At 29.5% G+C, this 13,513-nt stretch overlaps 1 protein-coding gene across 1 annotated transcript in view; it reads left to right on the top strand.

Annotated features, from left to right (window-relative positions):
- The window catches only part of LOC141392214 (protein dissatisfaction-like), a gene marked incomplete at its 5' end in the record, with an annotated part of 81,198 nt that extends 69,881 nt beyond the window's left edge, over positions 1-11,317 (top strand). The window contains 3 exons of the mRNA XM_073965168.1: positions 9,103-9,555; positions 9,631-10,613; positions 10,757-11,317. Coding sequence (XP_073821269.1) covers positions 9,103-9,555; positions 9,631-10,613; positions 10,757-11,317 — 1,997 coding nt within the window. The remainder of the gene's footprint in view (positions 1-9,102; positions 9,556-9,630; positions 10,614-10,756) is intronic.
- Positions 11,318-13,513: the final 2,196 nt, after the last annotated feature.

Below are 13,513 nucleotides of genomic sequence, written 5' to 3'. Positions count from 1 at the left end.
TTGAGAAGAAATCCTTAAAAAATCCACGATTGAGAAAAAATTCTTTAAAAACATCAACGCTAGAGAAAAAAATCCACGCTTGAGAAGAATTCTTGAAAAAATTCCAGGCTTGAAAAAAATCCACGCCTGAGAAAAACGCTTTAAAAAATCCACACTTGTGAAAAAATTCTCGCTTAAAAAAATCTTTAAAAAATCCAAGCTTGTGATAAAATTCACACTTGAGAAAAAACTTTAAAAAATCCACGCGTGTGAAAAAATTCACGCTTGAAAAAAAATTAATTAAAAAATTAAGGCTTGAGAAAAAATTCTTTAAAATATCCATGCTTGAGAAAAACATTTTTAAAACAATCCACGCTTGAGGAAAAAATTCTTTGAAAAAAAATCCACGCTTGAGAAAACATTCTTTTAAAAAATTTACAAAATTCCATGCTGGACAAAAAATTCTTTAAAAAATCCACACTTGAGAAAAAAATTCTTTGAAAAAATCCACGCTTGAGAAACAATTCTTTGAAAAAATCCACGCCTGAGAAAAAATTCTTTATAAAATCTACGCTTGAGAAAAAATTCTTTAAAAAAATCCACGCTTGAGAAAAAATTCTTTAAAAAAATCCACGCTTGAGAAAAAAATTCTTTAAAAAATCCACGCTTGAGAAAAAATTCTTTAAAAAATCCACGCTTGAGAAAAAATTCTTTAAAAAATCCACGCTTGAGAAAAATTCTTTAAAAAATCCACGCTTGAGAAAAAAATTCTTTAAAAAAATCCACGCTAGAGAAAAAATTCTTTCAAATAATCCAGGCTTGAGAAAAAATTCTTTAAAATAATCCAGGCTGGAGAAAAATTCTTTAAAATAATCCACGCTTGAGAAAAAATTCTTTAAAATAATCCAGGCTTGAGAAAAAATTCTTTAAAATAATCCACGCTTGAGAAAAAATTCTTTGAAATAATCCACGCTTGAGAAAAAATTCTTTAAAAAAATCCAGGTTTGAGAAAAAATTCTTTAAAATAATCCACGCTTGAGAAAAAATTCTTTAAAAATTCCACGCTTGAGAAAAAATTCTTTAAAAAATCCATGGTAGAGAAAAAATTCTTTAAAACAATCTACGCTTTAGAAAAAATTCTTTAAAATAATCCACGCTTGAGAAAAAATTCTTTAAAATAATCCACGCTTGAGAAACAATTCTTTAAAATAATCCAAGCTTGAGAAAATTTTTTTTAAAAAATCCACGCTTGAGAAAAAATTTTTTAAATAATCCACGCTTGAGAAAAAATTCTTTAAAATAATCCACGCTTGAGAAAAAATTCTTTAAAAAAATCCACGCTTGAGAAAAATTTCTTTACAAAAATCCACGCGTGAGAAAAAATCTTTCAAAAATCCACGCTTGAGGAAAATATTCTTTAAAATAATCCACACTTGAGAGAAAATTCTTTAAAAAATCCAAGCTTGAGCAAAAATTGATTAAAAAAACCATGCTTAAGAAAAAATCTTTAAAAAGATCAAAGCTTGGGAAACTTTTCTTTAAAAAAATCAATGCTTGAGAAAAAATTCTTTAAAATATCTCACGCTTGAGAATAACTTCTTCAAAAAATCCACGCTTGAGAAAAATCCAGGCTTGAGAAAAATTTTTAAAAAAATTTAAAAATTTTAAAAATATATCACTCTTGAGAAAAATTCTTTAAAATAATTAACGTTTGAGAAAAAATTCTTTAAAATATGTCACGCTTGAGAAAAAATTCTTTATAATATCTCACGCTTGAGAAATTTTTTTTAAAAAATCCGCTCTTGATAAAAAAAATTCTTTTAAAAAATCCACGCCTTAGAAAAAATTCTTTAGAAAAATCCCCCTTTAAGAAAAACTGTTTTAGAAAAATCCACGCTAAAGAAAAAGTTCTTTAGAAAAATCCACGCTAAAGAAAAAGTTCTTTAGAAAAATCCACGCTTAAGAAAAAAATTCTTTAGAAAAATCCACGCTTAAGAAGAAAAATCTATAGAATAATCCACCCTTGAGAAAAAATTCTTAAAAAAAACCCACGTTAGAGATAAAGCTCTTTAAAACAAAATCACGCGCGAGAAAAAATCTTTTAAAAAGTCCACGTTAGAGAAAAATTTGTTTAAAAAAATCCACGATTAAGAAAAAAATCTGTGGAAAAATTTACGCTATAAATAAAAATCTTTAAAAAAATCCAAGCTTGAGAAGAAATTCTTTAAAAAAATCCACTCTTGAGAACGAGAAAAATTCTTTTAAAAAGTCCACGTTAGAGAAAAATTTGTTTAAAAAAATCCACGATTAAGAAAAAAATCTGTGGAAAAATTTACGCTATAAATAAAAATCTTTAAAAAAATCCAAGCTTGAGAAGAAATTCTTTAAAAAAATCCACTCTTGAGAACAAATTCTTTAATATTTTACGCTTGAGAAAAAATTCCATAAAAAATCCAGACTTGAAAAAATGCTTTAAAATATCTCACGCTTGAGAAAAAATCTATAAAAAATCCACGCTTGAAAAAAAAAATCTTTAAAAAAATACACGTTTGGGAAAAAATTCTTAAAAAATCCACGTCAGAGAAAAAACCTTTTAAAAATCCACGCTTGAGAAAAAATTTTTTAAACAAAAATCCACGTTCGAGAAAAAATTCTTAAAAAAAATTCACGCTTGAGAAAAAATTCTTTAAAAAAATCCACGCGTGAGAAAATCAATAAATCTATCTTAACGATTTTTTATTCAGATTTTGTAACTCCTGATTGCCGCCTAAAATGGGATTTACACAATAACTTTGTGTCAAATTAGGAAAACTCAATTGTTGCCATGTGATATGGGAAAATTTGTTTTGGTAAAAATTTCGAGTTGAATAATAATATTCAACATAGGTAATATAGGCTAGGGCAGCGAATTGCCCAAAACGGTCTACTACCCATATATTTAAAACCAAGATTCCCAATATTTGAGAAATAAAGGGCCATTTGAAAAGTCACATATGATAGTTTTAATATGGGATCATAGGCATTGCTGTACTTCGGTGGTTGTAACATAACAAAAGGTATTGCCAGCATATTACGCTGCAGATTATAAAGGGATCTTGTCAGATATGTTGAATTTAGGCCCTTGATGGCCATAACATGATAGCGATTTTTTGTATCAAATACGGAATTTAGGAATCTATGTTTGAGTAAGTAAAAATAATTTTGATAGAAGTTTTTTACATCCAATGGTGGTATATGAGCAAATGTAATGTAAATGGCATGTAAAAACTTTTTGGTAAATTTCCAATATTTACTAGGCGTTCACACCAAATACAACTCTGATTTACTAACACATACATACATTTGTCATTTGTCTCCCAGCTGTCCATCATTTTTTCACAGACAGTAAGGAAGACAAATTTTTGGCATTTTTGTAAAAATAAGTGAGATAATAATTGAAATGTGTTGAAAACATAAGAACATGAACAAAAACAGAATATGTGAACGGAAAACAAAAAGATGTCGATGATTTTCATTCAAAATTTTACAACTGTTTTGCAGTTGTCGGGACTCCTACGTCACACATGCAAGTTGTGGGATTTTGATAATCAATGCATAAAGTCAACTGTCCTGTCATTTGTAAACGCAGGGTTAAAAATGCCGTCGAACCATATTTTTATGGAGTATGGTTTTTCCAAGCGTCTGAGAGTATTGCAAAGATTTTTAAATATTCCCTTCAGATCGGCATTACGTTCCAATTCTTCTGGCCTATGGTAATCATAGTAGACCAGATTTGTGGTAAGCTCCAGTTTACTTCTTTCTTCTTTAATGCAATCAAGTTTTGTGTGATTTCGCTCCCTTATTGTATCGAAAATAAAAAATAAAATAATTATCAGATTCTTGCAATTCTGGAATAAACAGTTAATAATGTACGAACTGCAAATTAGAAACTGTGTGTCTACAAAGCTGTACATACTCCCGGCCTTAAAGGCCATAAAATGGTGGAAACAATTTTAAAATTTATTTTAATAAGCGTGAATATTTAAAGAATATTTGAAACAATTTTAAAATTCATTATTATTAAGAGAGGATTTTTAAAGAATATTTGAAAAATAAAATAAAATTTATTTTTAATGAGCGCCGATATTTGAAGTAAATTTTTGAAAAAAAAAATTATATTTAATTAGCTTGGATTTTTAAAGAATATTTGAAACAAATTAAAAATTAAAAAATTAAAGTCAAAACGCCCTGATGATGACCATAGATTATGGTCGAAATATTGGCAAAATAAAAAAAAAAAAATCTTAAAAATAAAAACAAAAATTTAGTTTTTATTTCTCTCTGACCTCGAGCCAAAAAAGTAAGAAAAAGATAATAATTAAAAATAATATTTAATAATTAGCTTGGATTTTTAAAGAATATTTGAAAAAAGTTAAAATTTATATTTAATAAGCGTGGATTTTTGAAGAATGTTTGAAACAATTTTAATAATTATGAAGATATACCGAACCTTTTATTTTGGAATTAAAAGCTCCCCACATCATTCCTTTTCTGTAGACAACGAAGACCTTTTTCTCTTTTTTCAAAAAATGTATCTTAATGACTTTTAAGGTTATTTTGAGGTTATGCTTCTTTAAAAAGGAAGACGTCTTTACTTTTCTGCTTTTGTCAAACATTGTCCCGCATTCTTTTGCTGGCAAAAATTCGTATTTTCAATCAAGGAAAAATTAAAAAGTTTTCCCTCTGGCCAATATTTGCATAGACATAAAATTGCCATCAGAGTGGCGCCCCATTTCTCACTTTCCCCTCTCTGACTCCACATCAATGCCGTGGAAGAGCCAAACATTTGCCTAAGTTATATGCAAATTTTGAACTTAAAAGAAAGTGATGATGAGGGAGAGTGGGAAAAATCAAAAACTCAAACCTCAGCGCCATTTTGATTTGTTTTTCCTTTTTTTTTTTTTGAAAAAAGGCAAACAAAGTCTCTTTGTGTGGTGCCGCTGTGTGTGAACTTTTCTCCGCCTTTTTTTAGGGGCAAAGAGCAAAGATGTGGGTGGTAATAAAATTGTCGCTTGTGTGCGGAAATTTTGTTGCGCAAAGTCAGCATTCGCCAAGTAATCAACCCCAGTTTTACATTGACAAAGAAACTGTGCGGGAATCTAAGTAATGCGGAGGTGGGGATATGGAGTGAATTGTGTGTCTAACAAATTCCTTGAAATTTGTTTCGTAAGTTGCCATTCAACCATAAAATTGTAATGATAAGCTGCGTTTTCTTAAGGTTTTCTTTTATCTTTGGTATTGTGGTGGAGGAGGAGGAGGGCAGAGGTCTGGGATTTGGATTTGAAAATCAAAGTTAATTTGAAAATAATGATAAGATGTTGAGAAATTAACATATGTTTTTTGTTTTAACATTTATTTTTAATAAGCGGGAATTTTCAAAGTATTTTTGAAAAAAATTAAAAAATTTATTAAAAAAATTATAAAAAAAATATTTTTAATAAGAGACAATTTTTAAACCGTATTTGAAAAAAGTTTAAAATGTATTTTTAATAAAGCGTGGATTTAAAACAATTTGAAATATATTTTTAATAAGCGTGGATTTTTTAAAAAAATATTATAAATAAGCGTGAATTTTTTAAAAATATTATAAATAAGCGTGAATTTTTTAAAAATATTTGAAACAATTTTAAAATTTATTTTTAATAAGCGTGGATTTTTAAAGAATATTTTAAACAATTTTAAAATTTATTTTTAATAAGCGTGGATTTTTAAAGAATATTTTAAACAATTTTAAAATTTATTTTTAATAAGCGTGGATTTTTAAAGAATATTTTAAACAATTTTAAAATTTATTTTTAATAAGCGTGGATTTTTAAAGAATATTTTAAACAATTTTAAAATTTATTTTTAATAAGCGTGGATTTTTAAAAAATATTTTAAACAAATTTAAAATTTATTTTTAATAAGCGTGGATTTTTAAAGAATATTTTAAACAATTTTAAAATTTATTTTTAATAAGCGTGGATTTTTATAGAATATTTTAAACAATTTTAAAATTTATTTTTAATAAGCGTGGATTTTTAAAGAATATTTTAAACAATTTTAAAATTTATTTTTAATAAGCGTGGATTTTTAAAGAATATTTTAAACAATTTTAAAATTTATTTTTAATAAGCGTGGATTTTTAAAAAATATTTTAAACAAATTTAAAATTTATTTTTAATAAGCGTGGATTTTTAAAGAATATTTTAAACAATTTTAAAATTTATTTTTAATAAGCGTGGATTTTTATAGAATATTTTAAACAATTTTAAAATTTATTTTTAATAAGCGTGGATTTTTAAAGAATATTTTAAACAATTTTAAAATTTATTTTTAATAAGCGTGGATTTTTAAAGAATATTTTAAACAATTTTAAAATTTATTTTTAATAAGCGTGGATTTTTAAAGAATATTTTAAACAATTTTAAAATTTATTTTTAATAAGCGTGGATTTTTAAAGAATATTTTAAACAATTTTAAAATTTATTTTTAATAAGCGTGGATTTTTAAAGAATATTTTAAACAATTTTAAAATTTATTTTTAATAAGCGTGGATTTTTAAAGAATATTTTAAACAATTTTAAAATTTATTTTTAATAAGCGTGGATTTTTAAAGAATATTTTAAACAATTTTAAAATTTATTTTTAATAAGCGTGGATTTTTAAAGAATATTTTAAACAATTTTAAAATTTATTTTTAATAAGCGTGGATTTTTAAAGAATATTTTAAACAATTTTAAAATTTATTTTTAATAAGCGTGGATTTTTAAAAAATATTTTAAACAATTTTAAAATTTATTTTTAATAAGCGTGGATTTTTAAAGAATATTTTAAACAATTTTAAAATTTATTTTTAATAAGCGTGGATTTTTAAAGAATATTTTAAACAATTTTAAAATTTATTTTTAATAAGCGTGGATTTTTAAAGAATATTTTAAACAATTTTAAAATTTATTTTTAATAAGCGTGGATTTTTAAAGAATATTTTAAACAATTTTAAAATTTATTTTTAATAAGCGTGGATTTTTAAAGAATATTTTAAACAATTTTAAAATTTATTTTTAATAAGCGTGGATTTTTAAAGAATATTTTAAACAATTTTAAAATTTATTTTTAATAAGCGTGGATTTTTAAAGAATATTTTAAACAATTTTAAAATTTATTTTTAATAAGCGTGGATTTTTAAAGAATATTTTAAACAATTTTAAAATTTATTTTTAATAAGCGTGGATTTTTAAAGAATATTTTAAACAATTTTAAAATTTATTTTTAATAAGCGTGGATTTTTAAAGAATATTTTAAACAATTTTAAAATTTATTTTTAATAAGCGTGGATTTTTAAAGAATATTTTAAACAATTTTAAAATTTATTTTTAATAAGCGTGGATTTTTAAAGAATATTTTAAACAATTTTAAAATTTATTTTTAATAAGCGTGGATTTTTAAAGAATATTTTAAACAATTTTAAAATTTATTTTTAATAAGCGTGGATTTTTAAAGAATATTTTAAACAATTTTAAAATTTATTTTTAATAAGCGTGGATTTTTAAAGAATATTTTAAACAATTTTAAAATTTATTTTTAATAAGCGTGGATTTTTAAAGAATATTTTAAACAATTTTAAAATTTATTTTTAATAAGCGTGGATTTTTAAAGAATATTTTAAACAATTTTAAAATTTATTTTTAATAAGCGTGGATTTTTAAAGAATATTTTAAACAATTTTAAAATTTATTTTTAATAAGCGTGGATTTTTAAAGAATATTTTAAACAATTTTAAAATTTATTTTTAATAAGCGTGGATTTTTAAAGAATATTTTAAACAATTTTAAAATTTATTTTTAATAAGCGTGGATTTTTAAAGAATATTTTAAACAATTTTAAAATTTATTTTTAATAAGCGTGGATTTTTAAAGAATATTTTAAACAATTTTAAAATTTATTTTTAATAAGCGTGGATTTTTAAAGAATATTTTAAACAATTTTAAAATTTATTTTTAATAAGCGTGGATTTTTAAAGAATATTTTAAACAATTTTAAAATTTATTTTTAATAAGCGTGGATTTTTAAAGAATATTTTAAACAATTTTAAAATTTATTTTTAATAAGCGTGGATTTTTAAAGAATATTTTAAACAATTTTAAAATTTATTTTTAATAAGCGTGGATTTTTAAAGAATATTTTAAACAATTTTAAAATTTATTTTTAATAAGCGTGGATTTTTAAAGAATATTTTAAACAATTTTAAAATTTATTTTTAATAAGCGTGGATTTTTAAAGAATATTTTAAACAATTTTAAAATTTATTTTTAATAAGCGTGGATTTTTAAAGAATATTTTAAACAATTTTAAAATTCATTTTTAATAAGCGTGGATTTTTAAAGAATATTTTAAACAATTTTAAAATTTATTTTTAATAAGCGTGGATTTTTAAAGAATATTTTAAACAATTTTAAAATTTATTTTTAATAAGAGTGGATTTTTTAAGAATATTTTAAACAATTTTAAAATTTATTTTTAATAAGAGTGGATTTTTTAAGAATATTTCAAAAAAATTTATTTTTAATAAGAGTGGATTTTTTAAGAATATTTCAAAAAAAATTATTTTTAATAAGAGTGGATTTTTTAAGAATATTTCAAAAAAATGTATTTTTAATAAGAGTGGATTTTTTAAGAATATTTCAAAAAAAATTATTTTTAATAAGAGTGGATTTTTTAAGAATATTTCAAAAAAATGTATTTTTAATAAGAGTGGATTTTTTAAGAATATTTCAAAAAAAATTATTTTTAGGTATTTTTTTAAGAATATTTGAAAAAAAAAATATTTTTTATAAGCGTGGATTTTTTAAGAATATTTGAAAAAATGTATTTTTAATAAGCTTGAATTTTTGAAAAATATTTAAAAAAAATATTTTTAATAAGCGTGGATTTTTTAAGAATTTTTGAAAAAATATATTTTTAGTAAGCTTTGATTTTTTAAGAATTTTTGAAAAAATTTAATTTTAATAAGCTTGGATTTTTTAAGAATATTTAAAAAAAAACTTATTATTAATAAGCTTGAATTTTTAACGAATATTTGTCTCTGTTATTTCCTCTTTCCAGCGGTTCAACATGAACGCGGCCCCCGTAAACCTAAACTCCATCCCCAGTTGCATCAACATCCCGGGGCCCATCATCATCACCATCATGGCCATCATCCTTTGAATGGCCTGGCACCACATCATGCAGCCTATCATCCACATGCTGGCCACTTGCCGGTCTCCTTGGTTACCAATGTTTCGGCTTCTTTTAATTACACTTCACACATATCCACCCATCATCCTGGAGGTTTTCATCATGCGGCAGCTGGCCATCCCACGGCTTTTCATCATCCTGGTCATCCAGGGGCAAATGGTGGTCATATACCACCACCACCCTTGCCCTTTCCATCCCATCTCTTGCCTCACATGCATCACAATCTTATTGCCGAGGCCACAGGTAAATTGCCGGGTTTGTCATCAACTGCTGCTGCCAGTTTGACGGGTAATAACAACAACAATAATCAAGTGGCCTCTGGTGGCCATGTGGGACCATCAACGGTTCTTGCCAATCCTCCTGTGGCCACCTATGACTTAACCAACAGTCGTGGAGATGCTTCGTCGGCGGGTAGCAATGGTGCCGCAAGTAGCAGCACAAGCCTGGAATTCTATAGTAAGGCAGCCACCATGGTTCATAATTATTCCTCACCATCGCCCACAGCATCCATACAATCGATTTCATCGGTGGGTGGTAGATCCTCCTTGCATTCAGCGGAATCGCCTCGAGTTAATGTGGAAACTGAAACTCCCTCAGCCACACCACCTCCACTATCGCCTGGTTATCATTCACAAGGCCAAGAGGACGCACTGTCGCCTGGGGATAACACAACAGAGCACACCAATGCATCCGATTCGCCCATAACTTTAAATAGTTTGCCACATAGCCTTAGCCGGAGTAGCAGTGGCAGTGGCAGCAGCAACAATACAACAAACACTCACAGCAACAACAACAACAACTCTTCATTTAACAATCGCAATTTAAGTTTACAGCAAATGCATTTGTCTCACAACACCTCGCACAATAATAGTGGTGGTGTTGGAGCCACATCACCAGCTTCTTCGCCAGCATCCAATCTACGTAACCACTCACCCATTCACCTCACAGCTTTTACACAAATAAGACCATCTTCTTCCATTTCGAATAACACCACCACACCACCAAGTCTTCATACGGGTTTAATAACCACACCGACAGTTCCCTCTACAACGACTACCAGCAACACAACTCCCACTCAACAACAGCAGCAGCAACAACATCATCAAGCTGCAGCTGCCTTGTATGCTGCACGACAAAATGGTTTCATCGAATTGCTTTTAAGTCCTGACAAATGTCAGGAAATCATTCAATATCAAATGCATAATTCCATTCTGTTTCCACCCTTGCCACAGCAATTAATTGGCTTGGATTCTCGGCTGATGTCGTGGGAAATGTTGCAGGAGACCACAGCCAGGTTGTTGTTTATGGCGGTGAGGTGGGTCAAGTGTTTGATGCCATTTCAAACTTTGTCAAGGACGGATCAGATATTACTATTGCAGGTAAGATAACTACTAAAGGCGAAAAATACTTCAGAACGCAAAGACTTCTTTAAGAAGCCACTATTAGCCTTCATTGACCACTGCATTTTTTAATAATTACCTTTCCCCTTTTCTTTCTCCCTTTATTTGTCCTATCCTTTCAGGAATCTTGGAAAGAGCTATTCCTTCTTAACCTCGCCCAGTGGATAACCCCGTTGGATCTGAATCCCATATTCGAATCGGCCATGATCAAAGAACGTTTACCCCAAGACGAAACAACCGATATGGAAATGAAAACATTACAAGATATATTACTGCGTTTTCGTCAAATTGCTCCCGATGGCAGTGAAGTGGGTTGCATGAAGGCGATTGCCCTGTTCACCCCTGAAGTTCCTGGGTTGTGTGATATTCACCCTGTTGAAATGTTACAAGATCAAGCCCAGTGTATTCTCTCCGATCATGTACGCATACGTTATCCACGTCAGGCTACCAGATTTGGTAGACTATTACTACTGCTACCTTCACTACGTTCCATACGAGCCTGTACAATTGAAAGCCTATTCTTTAAGGAAACAATTGGCAATGTGCCCATTGCACGACTGTTGAGGGATATGTACACCATGGAACCGGCTGCACCAGTTGTGGCACCAACTGCTATACGGACTCCGGGATCGCCACCAGAAAATGCCAGTGTTACAGTGGATCAGCAACAGCAAGAGAAATAAAATTATAATTTAGCGGATGTTAGAAATTAGGACTATAAAATGTTTAGAACGTATAATGTTAAAGGCATATATTAATTAATTTTAGTAATTAAGATGTTATTGAAATTTAGTTTTGAAAAATTTGGTTGTACAAAAAATATATTCCATAAATGTGTTCTATAAAAATCAAAATAATAATAATGTGTATTTATTTATTAATTAGTCGGAACGATGGTTAGTCTGATGTCAGACTACCTTAGTTAAACGTCAGACCACCATAGTCCGATTTCAGACCACCTTAGTCCGATGTCAGACTCCTAAGTCCGATGATGGACAACCTTAGTCGCGAAAACAGACAATCTCAGTCTGATGTCGGACTACCTTAGTTGGATGTCAGACTAAGTAGTCTGATGCAAGACTCTTTTGTCTGATATCAGACTACCTTAGTCTGAAGTCAGACTACCTTAGTCTGATGCCAGACTACCATAGTCTGAAGTCAGACTCCTTAGGTTAATGTCAGACAACCTTAGGCTGATACTAGACGGCTTAGTCAGGTGCCAGACTACCTCAGTCTGCTGTCAGACCAGCTAAGTCTCATGTCTGATGTCAAACTTCTTTGTCTGGATTTTTGAAAACGACCATATCCTGATGTCACACAACTATAGTCTGATGTCAGACTACCTTAATCTGATATTAAACTACCTTAGTCTGACGTCAAACTAATTTAGTCGGATGTCATGCTAACTTAGTCTGATGTTAGAGAACCTTAGTCCGACGTCAGACTCCTTAGTCGGCTGCCAGACTTTTAAGTCTGATGCCAGAGTCCTTAGTCTTATGTCAGACTACCTTAGTCTGATGTCTGACTACCTTAGTCTGATGTCTAACTACCGTAGTCTGACGTCAGACTACCTTAGTCTGCTGTCAGACCAGCTAAGTCTCATGTCAGACTACCTTAGTCTGATGTCAAACCTTACCTTAGTCTGATGTCAGACTACCTTAGTCTGATGTCAGACTACCTTAGTCTAATGTCAGACTACCTTAGTCTGATGTCAGACTACCTTAGTCTGATGTCAGACTACCTTAGTCTGATGTCAGACTACCTTAGTCTGATGTCAGACTACCTTAGTCTGATGTCAGACTACCTTAGTCTGATGTCAGACTACCTTAGTCTGATATCAGACTGCCTTAGTCTGATATCAGACTACCGTTGTCTGGTGTCAGACTACCTTAGTCTGATGTCAGACTACCGTAGTCTAATGTTAGACTACCGTAGTCTAATGTTAGACTACCTTAGTCTGATGTCAGACTACCTTACCTGACGTCAAACTAATTTAGTCGGATGTCATGCTAACTTAGTCTGATGTTAGAGAACCTTAGTCCGACGTCAGACTCCTTAGTCGGCTGCCAGATTTTAAGTCTGATGCCAGAGTCCTTAGTCTTATGTCAGACTACCTTAGTCTGATGTCTGACTACCTTAGTCTGATGTCTAACTACCGTAGTCTGACGTCAGACTACCTTAGTCTGCTGTCAGACCAGCTAAGTCTCATGTCAGACTACCTTAGTCTGATGTCAAACCTTACCTTAGTCTGATGTCAGACTACCTTAGTCTGATGTCAGACTACCTTAGTCTAATGTCAGACTACCTTAGTCTGATGTCAGACTACCTTAGTCTGATGTCAGACTACCTTAGTCTGATGTCAGACTACCTTAGTCTTATGTCAGACTGCCTTAGTCTGATATCAGACTGCTTTAGTCTGATGTCAGACTACCTTAGTCTGATGTCAGACTACCTCAGTCTGATATCAGGCTGCCTTAGGCTGATATCAGACTGCCTTAGTCTGATATCAGACTACCTTAGTCTGATGTCAGACTACCTTAGTCTGATGTCAGACTACCTTAGTCTGATGTCAGACTACCTTAGTCTGATGTCAGACTACCGTAATCTGATGTCAGATTACCTTAGTCGGGTGGTCATACAATCTCAGTCTGATGTCAGACTACCTTAGTCTGATGTCATACTACCTTAGTCTGATGTCTGACTACCTCAGTCTGATTTCAGACCACCTTAGTCTGGTGTCTAAAGTCAGACTACCTTAGTCTGATGTCTGACTACCTCAGTCTGATTTCAGACCACATTAGTCCGATGTCAGACTCCTAAGTCTGATGTGTGACTACCTCTGTCTGATGTCAGATTACCTTAGCCTGATGCCAGGCGAC

Source organism: Musca autumnalis, unplaced genomic scaffold (assembly GCF_047663935.1).
Source record: "Musca autumnalis isolate F117 unplaced genomic scaffold, ASM4766393v1 scaffold_2, whole genome shotgun sequence".
In the NCBI taxonomy this organism is placed as follows: Eukaryota; Metazoa; Arthropoda; class Insecta; order Diptera; family Muscidae; genus Musca; species Musca autumnalis.
Note: the sequence above shows the minus strand (reverse complement) of the source record. Positions and strands in the feature narration are given on the sequence as shown.